The sequence below is a fragment of the Lutjanus erythropterus genome, chromosome 4, assembly GCF_056507025.1.
Source record: "Lutjanus erythropterus isolate fLutEry1 chromosome 4, fLutEry1.hap2, whole genome shotgun sequence".
In the NCBI taxonomy this organism is placed as follows: domain Eukaryota; kingdom Metazoa; phylum Chordata; class Actinopteri; order Lutjaniformes; family Lutjanidae; genus Lutjanus; species Lutjanus erythropterus.
The window spans coordinates 43,779,581-43,800,198 of record NC_139320.1 but is presented as its reverse complement, the minus strand read 5'-3'; the positions used below and the strand labels follow the sequence as shown (position 1 = coordinate 43,800,198).

The 20,618-nt window shown below is 40.2% G+C and overlaps 2 protein-coding genes across 3 annotated transcripts in view; one reads left to right on the top strand and one right to left on the bottom strand.

The window, feature by feature from the left end:
- The window catches only part of inppl1a (inositol polyphosphate phosphatase-like 1a), a 32,247-nt gene extending 22,017 nt beyond the window's left edge, over positions 1 to 10,230 (top strand). Inside the window, exons 13-28 of one of the 2 annotated variants that reach the window (XM_084718094.1) lie at positions 217 to 334; positions 1,291 to 1,387; positions 1,546 to 1,684; positions 1,786 to 1,885; positions 3,564 to 3,652; positions 3,774 to 3,855; positions 4,008 to 4,097; positions 5,247 to 5,360; positions 5,675 to 5,851; positions 5,938 to 6,093; positions 6,258 to 6,342; positions 7,046 to 7,132; positions 7,311 to 7,461; positions 7,915 to 8,082; positions 8,844 to 8,977; positions 9,693 to 10,230. In XM_084718094.1, coding sequence (XP_084574220.1) covers positions 217 to 334; positions 1,291 to 1,387; positions 1,546 to 1,684; positions 1,786 to 1,885; positions 3,564 to 3,652; positions 3,774 to 3,855; positions 4,008 to 4,097; positions 5,247 to 5,360; positions 5,675 to 5,851; positions 5,938 to 6,093; positions 6,258 to 6,342; positions 7,046 to 7,132; positions 7,311 to 7,461; positions 7,915 to 8,082; positions 8,844 to 8,977; positions 9,693 to 9,807 — 1,902 coding nt within the window. In that variant the 3' untranslated portion in view covers positions 9,808 to 10,230. Of the gene's footprint in view, positions 1 to 216; positions 335 to 1,290; positions 1,388 to 1,545; positions 1,685 to 1,785; positions 1,886 to 3,563; positions 3,653 to 3,773; positions 3,856 to 4,007; positions 4,098 to 5,246; positions 5,361 to 5,674; positions 5,852 to 5,937; positions 6,094 to 6,257; positions 6,343 to 7,045; positions 7,133 to 7,310; positions 8,083 to 8,843; positions 8,978 to 9,692 lie in introns of both variants that reach the window. The other variant, XM_084718093.1, reaches the window with a different exon arrangement.
- Positions 10,231 to 16,385: 6,155 nt separating this feature from the next.
- Positions 16,386 to 20,172, bottom strand: phox2a (paired like homeobox 2A). Its single transcript, XM_084716624.1, has 3 exons — positions 19,552 to 20,172; positions 17,833 to 18,020; positions 16,386 to 17,006 (listed from the first exon to the last, which is right to left on the bottom strand). Exons 1-3 carry the CDS (start codon positions 19,772 to 19,774, stop codon positions 16,512 to 16,514), a joined length of 906 nt encoding a protein of 301 aa, XP_084572750.1. The 5' UTR covers positions 19,775 to 20,172; the 3' UTR covers positions 16,386 to 16,511.
- Positions 20,173 to 20,618: the final 446 nt, after the last annotated feature.

Below are 20,618 nucleotides of genomic sequence, written 5' to 3'. Positions count from 1 at the left end.
AGCCGGAAACAAAGATTTTTATTAAATAGAGGCTTTAAATGTAGGATCATTGGTGTTATTATCCATGTAAGTCATGAGGGGGAAATAAAATTGGAGGCAATATGTCTGAGAAGGTTGAAAACTGAACACGTAGAAAAATAGGGCTATTATTTTTGTACAGAGAGCAGAAATGATGACTACAGATTCCTCATTGTTTCTTATTGTTGTTCATTGTAGATCGCAGTGCAAACTCTGTGGAACATAAAAATTGCTGTGTTGGTGAAACCCGAACATGAAAACCGGATCAGCCACGTGGGGATGTCCAGTGTCAAGACAGGCATCGCCAACACACTGGGTAACAACAGTACTCACTATCCAGTCTTTATCCTTCCTTCACATGCTTTGCATCCTGTTCAAAATCAAAAGGAAAATATGAACAATGGAATCACAGCACAACCAAACACTGACTTTGTCTATTAACAAAGGGGCAATTAAAGAGGTTATTGTGAGTTTGTCACAGTAACTTGTGTGGTCACACTTAGATTTTAGACTTAGAATAAAGAAAAATTTGACTTGAATTAAGAGGAAAAATTCTGGTTTCTGTATCATCAGAATGCCATGATGTTATTTTAAGCTCTTTAAACTTTAAACTTCAAAAGTAACATTGAAGTTTCATTCTCTAACTGTTTAAGTAAGGCTTAAACTTGAATATTCTTTCTCCCAGACTAAAGAATTTCATATCTTTACCTTATGAATTCAAAATATTTCTGTGGTTCTTTTAGCTATAAAGTAATGCTTGTCATTACTCATTTTTGTTTATTGCCTTTTGAAATACAAAAAAAAAAAAAAACAAGAGATGGAATTTTGGAAAGTCTATCCTAATTCTTAGGGTCTACCAGAGCGGGATATTTAACTAATACCATTATTGTATAATAATTACATTTGCACAAGGGGTTCTCTTGTAACTCTATCTCCTCTTTCATGTATCTCAGAAACAGTTGCCAGATGGACCTCACAGTGTTTTTTCTAACCTCATATAATATAAAATATTCCCAATCCACTGCATTGGAGATGGGGGAATTGTTTCTTTCCGTTTTAGTAAGATAAGATGACAATCAAGCAGCGCACAGAATGCCAAGAAGTCATGCTGGAACTTGTTCAAAGAGTAGACGCCAGAGGGCACTCCAGAAGGAGCTGTAATAGGGCAGGGGTCAGAAGTCACCTTAAGGACCACTGAACATGTCTTAAACACAGAATTCCAATTAAATGCTGCCATTTGTATGTTGTTGTTTTTTTTGATGGATCTCCTAGGTAACAAAGGAGCTGTGGGTGTATCCTTCATGTTCAACGGGACATCTTTTGGCTTTGTGAATTGTCACTTGACATCAGGGAATGAGAAGATCGCCAGGTAATTAAAACAGTGCACTTAAATTACAACTGTACTTTGTGGGGACAGACTGAAATTTTTGATAATACTTTTAGTGTCTCAGGAAACACGACACGCATACACTCATTACTCTTTTATCTCTTATTAACATTGATACATGTGGCCTTTGACACCTACAGGAGGAACCAGAACTACCTTGATATCCTACGCCTGCTATCACTAGGAGACAAACAGCTGAGCTCCTTTGACATCTCACTGCGCTTCACACACCTTTTCTGGCTGGGAGACCTCAACTACAGGCTCGATATGGACATACAGGTACAGGACATAACGCACACACAGACAGAGTGATGAAACACAGCAGATTTTGATTACACTTCATTTTGTGGTCCTGTCTCGTTTGTGTCATTTGTGTGCAGGAGATTTTAAACTACATTAACAGGAAGGAATTTGACCCGCTGCTGAAGGTGGACCAGCTCAACCTGGAGAGGGAGAAGAACAAAGTCTTTTTACGCTTCGGTTAGTAAGCCTGTGTTTTCTATCAGACTCATCTCCCTGCGCATAAATTTATTTTATGTATTTATTTTACGTTTATTTAACCAGATAAGTCAGTTGCGAACCAGTTCTTACTTACCGTGACAATCTGGCTAAGTGGCAGCAACAGGAGGCAAGTCAATACAAGACAATAAAACATAAATACATCGAGAACAAAGATCAACAATCTCATGCAAAATTGAAACATCACGATTTATACAGTATAAAAATGAAAAAGATCTTCCTGACGTTCATTAGTAAGAGCAGTTTTGTTTGGAATGATAGTTGAAATTTCTAAACATTAAGCAGGTTAATTTTCTTAAGACACAAAGTGATAACTTGCTCCTCCCAAATGCACCTGCTCACCTCTCCTGTTGTGCTAGCAAGACTTTGAGCCTCCTTAACTATCATCATCAAAGTTTCTACAAAAATGTCATGTAAACTTAATGACTTTAAAAGCCTTCTGAAAAAATTCATGGATAGATTGGATTACATTCAACGTTGATGACACAGAGTACAAAGTACTGAGACAATGAAATTCACTTTACTATCCATGCAGAAGTGCAAAAACCGTAAAAGGCAGAGTAATGTGCATATGTATATGTAATAAAGACTAAGGGGTGGATTTGAAGGTAAGTACAAAATACAAATACATGATATAAATGAGGAAGGTATGTATAAAATATTTAGTGCAGGTGAAAGTAATGGCAATAGGAAATATATATTGAAAGACACCATAATATAAGTTGGTCCAAATAGCCTGTTAAAATGTTTTATCGTCATCTACAACAGCCACTGTACAGGCATGGTTAGGCATTTCTGTGTCCATTAGAGACCGACACATCCAGTAATATCAGACCTGGAGGAGGCCGGGTTTAAAACTGGGTGGTTGTTCTCTGTGGATGTTTTTCTGTTTGTTTGTTTTCACTTTTCTTTTCGGTCTGCTATCTTAGTATCTTGCTTGGTTGTATCTGCCTTATTCATTACCGCTGCTACTTACACCATTATTGGTTTATTTACTGTTTAAAACTTGTCCATTCTCAAATAAAAAAAATAATAATTTAAAAAATAATAGTTGTTTATTACAAAAAAATAATCAACTACAGTATGAAAAATGGTGACCCTCTGTCTCCTATCACTTGTATTATCTGTGCTTGTGTTTCTAAATAGTTTCTCATGAACACCATTTGCACAGGATGTGGCCACTTGTCCTCACCCGCCCTCGATGTGTGTGGTTTGGCCTTTTTTTGGTTCACTGAGGAAAGATAAATGTTGGACAACTCAAAATCAGCATTCCTCTATTGCAAGAAACTGTGACACTTTTGCGCTCATATCAGATTAAATTTACAACTGATCAGAAGAAAATGCTGTCATCAGCCACTTTGTATCACAAACACTGTGTACGTGTCACATTAGCAAACAGCAGTCTTCCAATACGTTCATGTTTTAATACAAATACAATACAGCTCTGCTTACAAGATGTGTGTTCTTTTTATGTTGATCTAACACTTGCCTAGAGTTGTCTCAAATTAATGTTCATAAATGTTTAAATTAGATTTATTGATATTATATATGTATTACTATTAAGGACATTAACACTTTGTCCCTTTACACTTTCCTGCTACACGTTCCAGCAAATAAATATATGTCTGCTTGCTTGCAGCGGAGGAAGAGATCTCATTCCCACCCACTTACCGGTATGAACGTGGCTCAAGGGACACATATGTCTGGCAGAAGCAGAAGGCCACAGGGGTATGTAACTCAAACACCATCGTAAACAAACTCACTGCCAGCCATTTCTGACAAGTACACGCCGCTGTATTTTCTCTTTTTGTGAGCCGTTTTGACAGTTCTACTTTTCTGTCTATCCCAGATGAGGACTAATGTCCCATCCTGGTGTGACCGGATCCTGTGGAAGTCGTACCCCGAAACACACATTGTCTGCAACTCCTATGGTGAGACTAATCAGTCAACACACTGATGTTTGAATTCAGTGAAACAGAGGTCCTCTTTGGCATCGTAAAGCTCTATATGGTTTAGACAGGAGTTAATATAAATGAGTGATTAATCAACCAGGAGACAAGGATATGTGTTCTTTGTTTTTCAGGCTGTACAGACGATATAGTGACCAGTGATCATTCCCCTGTGTTTGCTACCTTCGAGGTGGGGGTGACCTCCCAGTTTGTCTCCAAGAAAGGTATGAGTGGATTCACTTAAAATTTGTTTCTCCCCTCCTGGTCTGACTCCTTCAATTATTGCTCTTTCATAGGCTGCAGATGAACCACATGATTTGGCTTTAATGGTGGATTTTCAGAATATATGCAAACCTTTTGAATTATACATTAGTAATGTCATCAAACAAGGCCATGTAATTATAGCAGGACAAGCTGTTTGCATCACATTGCCATGGAAACATAAATGCATTCAGTTGGTGATACAGAAAATGCATGTTTATGAATTCTAGCTAACAGAAGATTGATTAGGAAATTGATTAGTCTGACTGGTATTTATCATAGATAACATTCAGTCAGTAAAATTTGTTTAATTTTGATTTGGCCAAAAACCACAGTGCTTTGCTTCATTAAGGGACAGTGTCAGACCTAAATGTACTTCTAGAATATCGTGTTTTTAATGTATCAGTTTTAAAGTTTAACAGCTGTAATGTGCAGCCGTCAACATTAGAAATAAATGGGAGGTATTGAATGGTAAAATAAATATATTACTTATGAATTTATGATAAGCAATTGCCAGCATTCCTCTCTTACCGTATTTGCAGCAACGGTGTTGTTTTTTGTCACAATATTTTTTTTTTAGATTCTTCATAACTCTCCATTATAACAACCTGTTCCTCTTGACTGAAGTACGCAATATGTGATCGGTCCATTTTGTGCAGACGAAGTGTCAACTGATGCCCCAAACATCCCCCTTTTTTTTTTTAATAAAACATGAGTCTAATGAATAAAGCCTGGGTTAACAGAAAATTGATGACCACTGGCGTAATACCCTAGAGTGAGACTTTTCTCAAGACAGATAACATAAAGAAAGCCTGTAGTCTGGTCTGATGTATTCCTGTAATCTGGTGGGTGACACACAGCAGAACAGAGAGCGGAAATAGAAAGCTGAGTTGAGTTGGGCTGAACAGAGGGGAATAAATACAGCAGCCTGTTACTCATTCTCCGTGTTCATTCATACTGCAAAATGTCACATTTACAAGTAAATTACTAATTCTGTTTCTGTCCTGCACACTATTCTGCACCACCTACTCACAATTTTTTTTCTCTCTCTCTGTTTCCACCCTCCTCTTCCTCCACCTCTTCATCCCTCCTGGTCACCTGTTTCTGTGTAGGTCTGCCAAAGTCTTCAGAGCAGGCTTACATTGAGTTTGAGAGCATTGAGGCCATAGTGAAGACAGCGAGCAGAACCAAGTTCTTCATCGAATTCTACTCCACGTGTCTGGAAGGTGAGGTGGAAAACCACCAAAGTGGTTACAGCACAGTCCTGGTAGATGTAGCAGAAGTAATAAAACTGTTCTGTTTCTTCTTTTCATGTCTTTCTCCCTCCCTCCCAATCTCAGGCAGTCAGTATACCTAAGCTACAATCCATTTTTGACCTGTGCTGCATGCCCACCTCCTGTCCACCATGTTCTTTTGAATGAAATGCACAAGAAACATCTCCCTTGTCTTCTCCCCACCTCTCCTCTCCTTCCCACCTTGTTCCTGTTGTCCTCTTCCCCGTCCTCCCTGCCCTGCATTTCTCTCTGTCTCTCATCTGCAGAGTTTAAGAAGAGTTATGAGAACGACAGTCAGAGCAGCGACAATGTCAACTTCTTGCGTGTGGGCTGGTCCAACAAGCAGCTAACGACACTCAAACCTCTTCTCTCGGAAATTGAGTACCTGCAGGACCAACATCTGCTGCTAACAGTTAAATCACTGGATGGATATGAGTCCTATGGTATAAAGAGATTAAATTTATTTTTGTGCTATGGCTGTGCAATTCTTTGAAGATGACAAACTGATCCTGTGTTTTTCCCCTGCTAGGTGAATGTGTATTAGCTCTGAAGTCAATGATTGGCAGCACAGCGCAGCAGTTCCACACCTACCTGTCCCACCGTGGCGAGGAAACAGGAAATATCAGGGGGTCCATGAGGGTCAGAGTCCCTTCTGAAAGGATGGGAACCAGGGAGAGACTTTACGGTAAGTGTGTGGTGATGGTCTGGTGTAGTGTGCAGACAGACAGGGGCGCCAGTTTCTTTTGAACATAGAAGGAGGAAGATGTAAAGGAAGCAGTTCAGACAAATGAAATGAATTTTTAGATATGAAGTGTCCAAAGCAGACATTGACAAATTCTTGTATTTCAGAGTGGATCAGTGTGGACAAGGATGAGACAGGCGGACCTAAAGGGAAATCCATGATGGTGTCCAGAGTGGGACATGAATATGTCAAGTCAGTACACTCTACTCTTTTCATTTTGAACTTGATGTAGTTTTATAGTAAAATTCAGAAAACTGAATTTTAATTAAAGTTTGCACTCATTCTTCAGAGGTTGTCCTACATACAGTATACCTGCTCTTGAATATATTAAGGCTCCACAATTGATCAAAATATTATTGAAATCGCAATATGGACAAGTGCAACATCCAAACTGTAGACAATGCAACTTTTTTTATTAAGCAAAATTGTGTGATAAGACAGCTTTATAATGAAGTACTCAAATTGAGGAATTGAAGTTTCTGTTTTCTATTTATATTTCTGGATTGCACTACTTGTTTTTTTTTTTTATCTTTCCTTATATTTTTCTACAATCTATGGTTATTGTTATGCACCAAAACACTAAGGCAAATTCCTAATATGTGGCAATCTACTTGGCAATAAACATGATTCTGATATTCTGTAATAAACTGAGTCAAAGTGGTAAAAATAATAGATAAAAATGAAGGTGTATGAAAGCTCCAAATAGATGAAATGTTGCCTTTTTTGGTCCACTTATATACCAAAAGGTCCTGTTTGTGGAGCTTTAATCTAGTGTACAGATACTCAAAATTTTTATCTTAATTGAATCTGATATCCTACACCTTAGGCGCAGACACCTTTTTGAATTTTCTATTTTCTCCCACTTGCTAACTTGTTCTCTGTGTTCCTGACGCAGGCCATCTGTGGTTCGTAAACAGCTTGGAGAGCTGGGAAAGGTCAGTGAGGAAGGAGAAAGGAGCAGCAAGGAGGAAACAGCTGCAAGGTACAGACACACTCATTTACTTTACACACTCTGAGCAGCAAATACGCATAACCTTCAAGTTGCACGCAAAAATACAACCAGTGGATGTGGATGTGGAAAGATCAACAGAGCATTTTTTATACTATAGTATGTAAAACGTCACCCATCTGTTTTGTTTGTTTTTTTGTGTACTATGAAGGCCTAAACAGGAAGCTCCAGATGGGGATCCATCCATCAGCAAGAACAGCTATAATAATCCCGCCTATTACATCCTGGAGGGCGTTCCCAACCAGTCAGCTGCTGCTCTCTCACCTGAGCTTCTCCCGTCTCCTACATCTGCAAACCCCCAGGTAGCTAAAGCCCCTCCACCCTCAGCCGGAGCTCGAACCAAACCCCCCTTTGTGAGCTCTGGGCCCTCTCATCCACGGAGACCCATGACAGGGCACCCAGTCCGTGCTATTAGTGAGGAGGGCTCCTCAGAGGACGATGGTGGCGCCTGTGCAACAGGCATGCAGGGAGGTGGTGGGACAACAGTTGGAAGCACACTGAATCGACCCCCTCCCGACTTCCCCCCTCCTCCTCTCCCTAAGGGAGCCCTGGAGATGGTTGCAGAGGCTCCATTTCCCAAACCTCGCCCTCTATACCCAGACCTAGCTGAGGTCAGGATCCCAGCAGCCGGTCCTGCCGCCCCACTGGCCCTTGGAGACGGTTTTAGACGAGGAGGAGGAGGAGGAGGTGGAGGAGGAGGAGGAGGAGGAGGAGGACCAGGGGCATTGGATGACCAGTCGTGTTCTGTTCTCCAGATGGCAAAGACACTGAGTGAGAGTGAGTTTCCTGGGCAGCCACCACGCGCTCCTTCTGCACCACCACCTCTCAGAGGGCAGCCGATGGGTTTAGGTCTGGACGCCTGCCGCACCTTCCCACCGAGAAATCCCATCACAGAGAGTATTGCAGAGGACATGCCTGAGGAGGTGAGCACATTGGCTCATTTGAGGGTAATTTTTTAAGTGTAATTTAATGCATATGGCTGCAACTAATAGTTATTTTCACTGTCAGTTAATTAATGCAATTACTGATGCTTGGACAGCTACAGTGAGTGAAGTTTTGACTTTTTTGGATTGTTATCTGTTGTTTCTTTCAGTCAGGTCACCCTGTTTTTGTATTACTTTTTCTCACAAACACAAAATCTCACATCTAGTCCAGTTACATTTTACATTAAGTTTTACAGTCCAAGGGCGCCCCTATAGCTTAGTTGGTGCACACCATGTATTGAGGCTGTCAGTCCTCTGCAGCAGCTGCCGGTTCGATTCCCGCCTGTAGCCTATTTGCTGTGTGTCATCCCCTCTCTCTCTCTACCCCCTTTCCTGTCATGTCTTCAGCTGTCCTCACAATAAAGACAAAAAAGCCCAGATATTTGTGAGATTTTCCCACAGGACCCAAATCTGGCCTGAGAACAGGGCATTTAGTGCTTGGTTGAAGCCAGCTGCACCCTGTGCAAAAAAATGGTCACATTAGGAACTTAAAGACATTAAAGTCGTATGGGAAGTCAGAAAAACATTAACATTACTTTGCAAGTGATTCTGGGATTTTCCCTTGTATCTATTAGTCTAATAGTCTATAGTCTAATTGCATTCATAATGGTCTTAAATTTAACTTCTTGAAACCTCCAGAAAGCATGCACTGTGTTTTCTTTAGTTCTTAGTTGACCTTGTGTTTCATTCTCCCTGTGCAGGCACTTTGGGGCAGCAGTAGCTCATCTTTGTCTGTTGGTGAGTCTTCAGTGGGGGAATGGTTGCAGAGACTGGGACTGGAGAGGTATGAACAGGGTCTGCTACACAACGGCTGGGATGACCTAGAGTTCCTCAGGTACATGCACTCACACACAACGAACATGTTGATGTTCATGCATCTGGTGCATGCATTAGAGCAGGGCCTCTCAGCCTTTTGTTGAGCCCCATAAAGGCAAACTATGCAGGACTTTCGCAAAAATCAATGCATAGACTCATACAAAAATAATCTCTCTCAATCATTACCCACAACCCACCAGAAGTGCCCTCCATCCTTACCTTCTTATTTTCTCATTATTTTGCTGTATTTGGGAAGCTTTACCATCCCAAAATGTTGGTATTTGACATCCTGGGAATGAGACTCAGATGTCAACTATCTTCCTGCTGCATTTACAACAACTAACAAATCCTAATTATTTTATATTTAAAGCCCACTTCTGATTATTAAAAGAAAATGTCAAGGACCGCCTTCCCAAATAAATGATTTAACATATTTTGATTGGCCTGGGGACATTCAAATGTAACTGGTCATTTAAATTAAGTACTTTGATTTTATGTTTTTTGATTTAAGTGAATACTTGTGCACATTTAGATATTTGAAAAAAAAACAGCTTTACCTTCCCCCAAAATTTAATAATAAAATCTAACCAGTTGGCAAAACCATTGCTTTTGCCCCCTAGATGATGCAGGGACCTGGTTTAGAATAGCTTTGTTAGCAGGTGAAAATAACAGACGTGATGTAGTGATACTGTGTTAAAGTAGAGTATTTCTCACATTTCTTATTGTTTTTCCAGTGACATCACAGAGGAGGACCTGGAGGAGGCAGGAGTGCTTGACCCCGCCCACAAGAGAATCCTGCTGGAAAGCCTCAGGCAGCAGCTGCAGCAACAGCAGCAGCAACAGAAATGAACTGTGTCTAACTGGTCTATGACTGGTCCAAACTGGCCTGAAACCACACCAGGTCCTAAGAGGCCAAAACTCAGCCGAACTGAACTGAGCTGGAACATGCCAATCGATGCCAGACTGTGCCTTCTGAGAGAAATTGCACTCCATTTGTACTTTTCAAAAAAAACACTCATCGAACCACCATCTTTTTTCACATGTACTGTATGTGTGTTGTCGCTGGTGTAGAGGTGGCTTTATTTAATGAGAAACATTTCAGTCCTTCAAGCATCACTACATAACCCTCGGCTTTAAACCTAGTGAAAAGATGCAGGATGAGATGATGTTCTTTTTCTGTCCAGACAGAATTGGAGACTCGCGTGTGGAGCAGCTGATGCCTTGATGTCATGTCATGTGTGTCGTACCATCATTTCTGACCTGCAGCTTCAAGCTAGCGTTAAAGCTGGTTTTCCTGTCTTTGTCCTGAGAAACCTTAACAGACAGAGAGTTTAAAACTCCTCAGAAACAAAAAACTGCAGACTTTCAAGATAAAAGCAAAATGAGAAGACAAGGGCTTTTTGTGAGAAACTAGAGGATTGAAAACATGCTGCCTGTGTCTTCTCTGAGTCTCAGGTTTTTCTCCACTAATGGTCACATTTTGGAATGTGTGGGGATTGTTAGAGAGCGCTCAAGGGTAATGTCAGCCGTGAAACCCCCTTGACTCTGTCATGCTGGCGGATGAGAGAGGAGCTAGCCCTGACTCATGTCAGACTAAAGTGGGCTCAGCTCACAATTCTCAGATTTTGTATTTTTGTTCTGATATTTGGGCCACTGTTGTTGAAATGGTGGCATTTATTGTTTCAGTGTCTCCGCATGTATTTATAGTTTTATGTTTGTGTTTTTTTTAATGATAAAGGGAATATGGAGCAAACCAACCAAACCAGTCCTGCTAGAGCTACAAGTGCATATTTCACCTCGGTACAACATTTAACCGGAAACCCCAACAGTGACATGTTGGCTTTTAGGCTGACCCGAATCAAAACTACATATTGTTCCTTTAGCAGCTAAAGGAACAACAGGCTAAAGTTTAGCCTGTGGTGCTTTTATCCATCTAGATAGTTTTGGTGTGAGTGGCAGAGTTTTGAAGGTATCAGCTGTAGAGATGTCTGACTTGTCTCGAGAATATAATGGGGCTAGATGCCACTTGTCTTATGTTTCTCAACACGGCAAAAAATAATTATGAAAAATTAAAGGTCATTGTCTCTTTCCAGAAATCATGTCGTAGTTAGCCATCTCATCATACTGGAGAGAAGGCAGACATCTCTGCAGCCAATATCTCCAAAACTCTGCCACTCACACCAAAACTATCTAGATGGATAAACAGCACTACAGGCCAGAGGAAAATTATGTATTTTTGTTTTTGGAGTGAACTGTCAAATGACACATGTGCCATACAGATTCTTGGCGCAGTCATTATTTGGTTGATTGGGCGAGGAAATTAAATACAAGTATACATGAGGTGATAAATGCTGCACCAAAGTGATATATCACATTCAACATTTTACCCAATACATTTCTCATGCTCACACTTTAATGTCAAATTACAGAAAAAGACAGATCTCATGACCCAGGTTTGATGGGTCACATCTTTTTCTCATTTCATTTTAAATTGTGTAAATGGAGCATTGTGCAGGGAATTAGTTAACGCAGCCAATTAGATTATTGGTTATTTTACTGAAGATTTACACAGCCATCGTATTGTCAGTGTTTTGGAGAAACCATTTATTACTAAAACATTTTTTCCTATAATATATTCCAGAGATTTGTCCTATTTTGCTGATTTAATTTGGTTCTTTTCTTTCATTAGTAGAGATGCGGCCTCATAGAAGAATATGTCACCTCTCATAATACATTTAAAACGGAAAAGTCCGGTTTCTGCAGGACACAGGATGGTTTGAGGGCCTTTGTTGTTCTCTGACTTAACCAGCAGGTGGTGCTGCTACTCCATAAACCTCATCTGTAGATGCTGACTGTGGAAACTCTGGGGGGGAAAAAGACACAACCAAGTCATATTAAGTGAAAGGAGTTATACTTTACAGTTCTACTCAATGGTTTGTTTATATGCAGTATCTGAGAGTTAACTTACCTGTTAATGTTCAGTCTGCCTTTATTTGTTCTTAATTTAAATCCTGCCGTCTCTTCTGCCTGAGAGACTAGAAGCCAAACCAATAAGCCAGCTAATGTTATTTTTAATAGTTGCTGACGTAGATTCATCTCAACATACCTGACACCGGTTCTTTACTGAGGTGGATCACGAAAACTCGCGCAAACTCAAATAAAGCACACACTTTTTTAGCCTTGTCAACAGCTTGTCATGAGAAAGTAGAACTCTAAACTCTAAGACTGCATTGCACCAACAAAGATTAATTTAATTTAAGGCTAGTTCTAATTAGAATTTAGCAAAACTAGGTTTAAAATTTGTAAATCCAGATTTAAAATTAAGCAGACCTCTGTTGCACTATTAAAAAAAATAATCCCGGTTTAGTGAATCTAATTGTATTGGTTTAAACCAAAATTAAATACAGTGTTATTAGTATGGAGGTGCTTGATTACCCAAATTAAAGTAAATACATAAGCAAAACTGAGTGTTGTTGGGACCTAGTAAGCATAAAAGAACTGAACTGCTAACACTTAGCTGCTCTGTATTCTCTAATAAAACATAGCACTGTTTGCTTGTTAGTCAAAAAGTTTTTTTAAGTCATGTTTTTTGCAAGCCAGTTAAAAACAAATAAACAAAAAACAGTGCAACAATATATGGTTTGCTTGCTAGCCAAGTTGTTAATGAAATGGTACACTATCTCGAAAGCTAACTAAATGTTACATTGCTAGCTAGCTAAAATGTTAGTTACACATTTTGATAGCTAAGTGGAGAAAAGTTTTTGCTCAGTCCATCTCAAAAGACATTCATTTTACAAGTTTAACCTACGCAAGTGTCCGTTTAAAGTTAATATTGATGAGTTGTATATTTTGGTGCAGCAGAATTTAATTTAATCTTTAGACTAAAAAACAATCTGGTTTGAATTAAATCTTCCTTCATTTTAAACTAGTTTATAAATTGGATGCAACATGAATTGAAGTTAAACCTTGATTTAATCAGGTTTAATAATTAACCCTTGTTGATGCAACCCAGCCTAAATGAATGTGCCGTTGTTGGATGTGATTGTAGCCGTTTCATCTGTCACGTCTGAAAAAAGTTCCCCCTTTCCTATCCTAATGTTCTTTGTGACCAGTTACGTTGCTCCCGTACAGCTCTGTGCCTGTGTTACAAGTCGTACAATATGTCTAACCTTTTAATAGCCAAATAATGCAGAGAATGTGGATGTGCCATTCAGACGTGTTAAATCTAATGTCTTTTTATGCCTTTTTGGCTCTTCAGTGTTTTCGGTTGTGTGTGTGCGTGTGTGTGTGTGTGTGTGTGTGTGGTTATGTGTGTGTTTATATTTGTGTGCATAAGTGAAAAAGAGACTTTGCCATTGTTGTTTTCTCTGACACACTCCATTTTATCTTGTTCCTTCATGTAGTCTTCTCTTTTGGTTATGTTAAATTAATGTAAAATGTTCACTCATGTCTTTTTTTTTCAATTAAAATCTAATGCCTTTCCTTATTTTATAGAATCACTCATGTTTTTATTTTTTGTCGTCTGCAGGGAAAAGCTGACATGATGAAAGAGTTATGGTCCGTGAGCTGTAGACCTGCCTCATTAAAGGAAAGAGAAAAATTGTACGGTAAAATTGAAATAAGTGACATTTCAACCTATTATAAGGAGTTTTTAACTGTTTATGAAACAGTCTTAATTTAATACTGATGCCTCTATGTGACCAACATAAGCAAACAAGACCATCCACAAATGACTTGGCTGTTTCTGTATAGTTTTTCTTAGTGCTTAGTCGATCAGATTCTCCTCAAAATCAGATGAAACGAGCCTGTGCTTACATTTTCCCAGGCGATAGTACAGTAAGTAGTGAGTTAGCCAGTTAAAATGAAGCAGGAGGATATTCTTATTTCCATAATTTTGTTTCTGACGCCGTATTTTGTGATTATGGCAGTGGAAATATTAGAATTTTTGTCCACAAGGGCCTTCAAAATATGAAAAGTTTTGAAAAAAAGCTTTAAAATTTTATTTCAGGTGCTCATACCTCAGTGTTCAGGAAAACAGCTCTCTGAGGTCCGACTTTCGACATAACACACTCATCACTCTATTACACACAAGAAACCAGGTCATTGAACGCGTCACATAGTGCTTCCATAATGTAGATTTATTAGAATATTCAGAGTAGTGCTATAACTTCTCATTCACTAGAGCTTCTGTCGATTCATAGTTTTCATGGACGTGTTGGTCTGTGAGACAGATGCTCTGCAATGAAATAAATCTGTAAAGCAACATGTGAGAAATCAACAAAAAAGGCTACCTAATATTTATATTACTAATTACAGTCACAAAATTTCATGGAGCAGTTCAAAGAAACGTGTGGTTTTCTCACTGACATAATAAAAAATTTCAATAAATACATGTTTTTTTTCACCTAGATTTCTTGAGTAAATCAGCTCTGAATCAGTCATGTTTCAGTGATTTGCAACATAATAAAATAGGGATGATACACAGGCAACTTCGCGAGGTGGAAGAACAAACAAACAGCTGCTTTTTTTGCCTTTTCGCAAAAAAGAGAGGGGGGGGGGCACCATGAACAAAATTGGGGTACACACAGTAGAAAACTCCAGCAGTTGTCTGCATCTCTCCCTATATTGCCAACATTTTGACCAGCTTTGCGTTGCATTTCTGAGAAAGATCACCCCGGATTTGTCGGCTGAGGGAGAGTTCGTGAAACAGATCGAAGAGTGCGTACGGCAGACTGAAGCACTGCCCGCTGAACAAAATCATTTGTTCCCATCAATCCAGCAGGAGGAATCATCAGAGAAACTCTTCAGTGGGTGATGAAAGTAAGAAACCAGTAGTACCATGATAATAGCACAGTTCAGTTCTAATGAGACTGACCGATTCGTAGGTTACACTCTGCTCTGTGTTTAACTCCTCACCTCTGTTCACCCAAACAACAAGGCAGGGAGAGAACGTCTCTTTCCCTTTCTGAATTTTAACAAAGTGCCCACTGTTTGATGGAGAAAGGCATGATGGGACAGAGAGAGTGAAGGACTGGGGGTCACATTGAGGATGAGAGTGGTGGCGAGGGGGGGGTGTGGACTTGATACAGTAAAGACGGAGGGAGGGGATGAACTGGGGAGGTGTCTGGTCTGGACCCGGCCGCTCTAATTGGATTTTGGGGTGCTCTGCTCTGCTCGGCAAAGAGATTTAAGGGGACCCTGTTTCCTTCTGGTGGGAGTCTGTGTGTCAGGGGGCTTAGAGGAAGTTGTGCTTGAGGGTAAAAGTTTGCTTGTTTGGTTTCCCCGGCAGAGAGTGGAGCGTGATGTTTAGATTTCTGCTTTAAACTCGTACCTGACTGCCATGCTCATCAGAGCCGCTGCTGGGGCTGTCCAAGTGCACGACGTGGGAATGTGAGTTTAACAGACAAACGAAAAGAGATTGTGTATGAATCTGTGTATGCATATCTGATCCGCGTTCTGATTCAGCTACACACAAACATTAAAGTTTAAGGGTCTGTACATGGAGTTTACGGTTTTATCTGATGAAGAGGAATTTCTTGTCCACGTGTATGAACAGCTCTGATCTGAGTGTTAATGTGAAGAGTTTTGCAGGTGTGCAGTTGCATAATATTTTGGGGTGAAAGAAGGTGACCAGACCTTTCTGAGCTTTGAGTTTGAGTAATGATATTTTTTTTTTAGAGAGGAACCAAGGGCCTCGCTGAGCTATACTCAACAAAAATATAAACGCAACACTTTTGTTTTTGCTCCCATTTTTCATAAGTTGAAGTAAAAGGTCTAAGACTGCTTTTGTGCAGACAAAAGCTTTATTTCTGTGGAATTTTGTTCAGAAATTACTTAAAATGCATGTTAATGAGTACTTTTCCATCCACCTGACAGGTGACACATATAGATGCTTATTTAACAGCAGCAACTGTGTATTTGGTCACATTAAAAGGCTGCTCTAACTGAACTGTGCAGTTTTATCTTGAGTTAAGGTTTTTATTCTGCACTGAACTACGGCTATTTCACATAATGCTGGATACTGTTTTTTTCTCAAGAGGGCAAAGCTATGACCCGTCCTACTCTACTTCCCATTGGCTGACCCTGATATTCTTACCTTAGCCCATCATCGCACCTAAACGTAACCAACCCAACCAAAGAAGGCAGTGAGTACTAGCCAGTCAGAGACAGAGTGAAGCTTTGCCCTCCTGACAAAAAAAATTGGCATCTGTAGCCCTATGTGAACTAGCCATAGTTCACTGCCTAATAAATGTCTTCTTACAAAATTAAATTATTAATTTTAGATTGGCCTTTTTAAACATTTTTTCTTTTTTACAAATTTGTGAACAAAATTTGAACCTTTGTGTCCTAAGAAGAAGTCTTAGATCTTTTACTTGTGAAAAATCAGAGCAAAAGCAAAAGTTTTGTGCTTATATTTTTGTTCAGTATACATCAGTGAATTCAGCGTTATGATGGACAAATCCTGACTCTCACAACAAAAGCTAGAAACTCCTCACTGTTCCAGTACAGTAGACCACACAATGTCTGTTTGTCGTGTTCTCTTCCTCTGTGCTTCAGAACAGGTTCGTCTTGATGGTGGGGTTGGGTTTTCTGTGGAAGGAGGACAGGACTCCGGCAAAGGGCCCGGTCATACTGTCCGCCGGCTGCCAGGCCTTCAGAATCTCCTGAGTCTGGACGGCAGGCTGGGCCACGGCTGGGTTGGACGGCCCCAGGCTGGACCAGCTGGGCGGCTTCAGGCCCTGCAGGACCGGAGAGCTGGAGGTGTTGGCGTAGCCGCTGTTGGCAGGAGCTGGGCTGGGGCTCAGGCTGGCGGGGCTGCCCAAGTTTCCGTTGGCGGAGCCCGGCAGGGAGGCCGTGCTGTCAGGTGTGGGGCTGCAGGTGGATTCTTTGGACTCGTCGTCATCGGATGAAGATCTCGGCTCCCCGCCCTTCTTCCCTCCAGAGCTGCTGCTGGTGGTGCTGCCCGCGGCGCCACCAGAGCTGTTGGCTTTGGCGTTGGCTGCACGCTCCTGCTTACGAAACTTGGCACGCCTGTTCTGAAACCACACCTGTTGAACAAAGACCAAGGTAAAGTTAATAATAGATAGATAGATAATAAAAGAAAATAAAAATTATTGTTTAAACTTAAAAAAAATGTTCTAGGCAAATAAACTTGATTTTAGTTCAGTTGTGCCTTACAAAACAAGTTCAGTAAAACTAAGTAACTATTAAGTTGAACTAATTAATCACATTACAAACAAATTTGATTGTCGTCTGTAATGCTTCCTTTATCGGACGTTTCTCTTTTTTTTTTTTTTTGGAGTCAAATATTCCCTCTCAGCCCAAAAAAATCAAGAGTCACTGTCTCAGTTTTCATATTTTGTTTATCTATAAACTGCTTTCATGAGTTTAATCAGACTACAAACTGATCATATACCTATGGAGTTTGTTTTAACTTAAAAAAAAATGTGTGGGTTTTTTCTAGTCAAAAATAAACTTATAATGAATTCAGTTGTACTTGTCTAGTAAGCATAAGATATTATATTGAACCAACAACTGTTCAGTCGTACTGATGCACATTACAAACAAATTTGATTTCCTTGTACAGTACAAACATTCAACCGATCATTTCAAATCAGAAAAACTCAAGTTTACATAATTTATAAGTTCTGACGTGTTCTGAAAATAAATACAGTTAAAGTTTAATTAACTTGAACAAATAAAATCTGTATATATCTGTTAATTTGATGAGAAAAGATTAGTCTATTCCTCTAAATTGCTGTATGATTTTTACAGTGCAGATAGATTGATGGATAAAAGGCTACCACAGAAACCATTACATGAAAACTGTAGGTTTGTCCAGTTGTAAGAAGAATAAAAAGGTGTTGCTCTCACCTGTACCCGGGCCTCGGTCAGGTCTATCTTCAGCGCCAGCTCCTCTCGGGTGTAGATGTCCGGGTAGTGTGTCTCGGCAAACACCCGCTCCAGCTCCTTCAGCTGGGAGCTGGTGAACGTGGTCCTGATGCGCCGCTGCTTCCTCTTCTCGTTCAGGCCCGAGGGGTCCGAGAAAAACTTGTAAGGGACTGAGAGACACAAATGATATCCATTTAATGGTCGAATGACAAGAATTTAAAAATGGTGTCACGGAAACAGCAGAGGCCACGTGGATTATTGTGAAAACGCCCCGCGTAATTTCACCTCGCCGGATTTTTACATTAGAACAACTTTAAAACGTCATCAGGATGTCGATAACAGTCCGATAAACTATAATCAACTGTTTTCGTCACGCAGCAAGAGACTATTTCTGTTACTGGTTTTTGGAAGGCGGGTTAATTAATGGACCGACTGATTCAGAGCCAATCAGAAGTGACAGTGGAGTCAGAAAAAAATGTGAAATTAGGCTGAGGGCCTTAAGCAGGACACAACAAAATGTATCGTAGAGGCTGGAGTCCATTTCGATTTATACTTGAATTTTTATTTATTTATTCAATTATTTTTTCTGACCTTTTATAATATTGAGTGAGACTTTTTGGTCCTTGCAATATAGCGAAGAAAAATAATTCATCCCAGTTACTCATATTGGTTATAGACCTTAGAATTAATCTAATTGGGCTGTTTATTTAGCGACTTTGCGAAACGTTTCGCAATAAAAGTTCGGCCTACATTTTATTGCTGTGCTTTTCAGTATTTGCAACTAAAAATATTTTTTTTTCATTTTTAAGTTCACGGCTTATAGAAATGTCATAATACAGAAAGCAAGCATTTGTATGTATGTGCAAGCCTGTTCAAAATGCTCAGAAACTCAGTCAGAAAGGAACAGAATTTCACTGTTTTAAGAAAAGAAAACGAACAAAATGCATAGCAAGTCTTAAATTTAATTTCAATTTTAGAAAGTTACACAATTATGGCTTCCGGAAAATAAAGAATAATTACACACCCAAACAGCTGTATGTCAGGTGGCCTAATTAGGGCCAACAAGTGTGCGCTCGATTATGCTAAGCTGTCGAAATTGCATTTTGAGATATTATTATTATTATTATTATTATTATTATTATTATTATTATTATTACAGACCTCTGATATAGTGGAAATGGCGCATGCATATACAGGCTATTGCCCAAATTCTGTTTCACCTGTAAAATTCTCTTTCATCATCAAAAGATTCAATGACATTAAAATTGAACCCATTACATCGATTGAACATGCATTAAGTAAGATTTAAAAAAAATCCATGTAAAACAACAGGCCTTAAACTGCCTGTCCTCCATAATCAGAATTCAGAAACAGAATCAAAAATACTTTATTGATCCACGGGTGGAAATTGCTCACGTTGCAGATGCTCCCATTCAAGGACAGAAAATATATAACGAAAAACAGAGGTGACAGCTGGAGGTTTTCTTTTCTTCCTCTCTTTTTATATATCGGTAGAAACTGCATTTCGCTGCTCACGACAGAGCAAATGATTGAGATGACAAAATGCATAACTTCTATTACTTTTTCTTTGCTCTCTTAAAAAAAAATAATTGGTTTAATGAACACGAATTCTCTCATCACATAAGCTTTGTTTAGATACGCGTACACCCTCAGAGGGATGAAACACACGCTCGGATGTACCTGATGAGTAAGGTGTGGGCTGGTGCTCCCGCAGGGCTCCCAGAGTGCAGCTGGCCGTGCTGAGCGGGGTGCAGCCCGGGTTGGAGAAGGGTCCGCTGCGGATCGGGTTGTACTGGAAGGAGCTAGCCTGGCTGCAGGAGCTGAAGTCCGCGTAGGCCGACGCTTCCATGGCCGCCATGCAGGAGTCATAGGAGTTCAGGTAGGAGTAATCCATCTTATACATGGAGCTCAGCCGGTGCTGGCGCACACCGGGCTGCAAAACGAAACGAAGGGGGGACTCAGTGCAGAGAGGTGCCGGCTGTGTCTTAGTATATTAGGAGACAGAGTGATACAGTTCAAACCAGTCAGAGGTGGTCTGTCTCTCCAGTATCCCCAGTTCGTCTCCAAACCTCCTCTCAGCTTTGTGCGTCACGCAGCTGTTTTTTTTTTTTTTTCGTTTTCTTTGTAAATAATCCAGATGTTTTCACTTCTTTTCTCTCTACGTTATCACTCTCTTTTTCCACTTTCTTCTGGGTTTTTCTCTCTGTCCTCTGTCTCCTCAGTCTTCCTCCTCGCGGGACTGCAGTGCGCTCTGCTCTCGCGCTCCGTTTGACAGCGCGCTGCGGCTCGCGCGGTGTTTATAATAAACTTGGCAGAGCGCGAGACAATAGCGAGGCGGTGGTCTAGTTTCCATGACAATACCACCACCAGTGAGTGAGCATGGACACGAACGGACTGCCCCCCCATCTCCACCCACCCACCACCGCTCACTGCACCGCCCACGCGCTCCAGAGCATCGTGAGCTCGCGGGTGTCAGCAGAGTTTAAAGCTTAAAGCTGCTACAGTGAACTTTAACATTTTGTTGATTTTAGGGCCTTTGAGAACAAAAGTGGGAGCATTCCCACCGCCATAACAACAAACTATCAAAAATAAAATTATGGACATAAAAAAGCTCTTCCTGCTTCATTCTAGTTGACAAAGTTACTACTCACTGAAACTTTTCCTGGAAAAATGTAAACTCACCTCATTTAATCTAATTTCAGGAGAATCCGACCCAGTGGCAGCATTTAGAACAACTATACAGAAAT

Bases quoted from the DNA above. Each gene is read 5' to 3' on its own strand.
- phox2a (XM_084716624.1), bottom strand. From the start codon at position 19,774: ATGTATAAGATGGATTACTCCTACCTGAACTCCTATGACTCCTGCATG. The intron at 18,021-19,551 runs GTACATCCGAGC...TGTGTCTCTCAG, and splicing joins GCCCACACCTTACTCATCAG to TCCCTTACAAGTTTTTCTCG. The intron at 17,007-17,832 runs GTGAGAGCAACA...TTTGTTCAACAG, and splicing joins TGACCGAGGCCCGGGTACAG to GTGTGGTTTCAGAACAGGCG.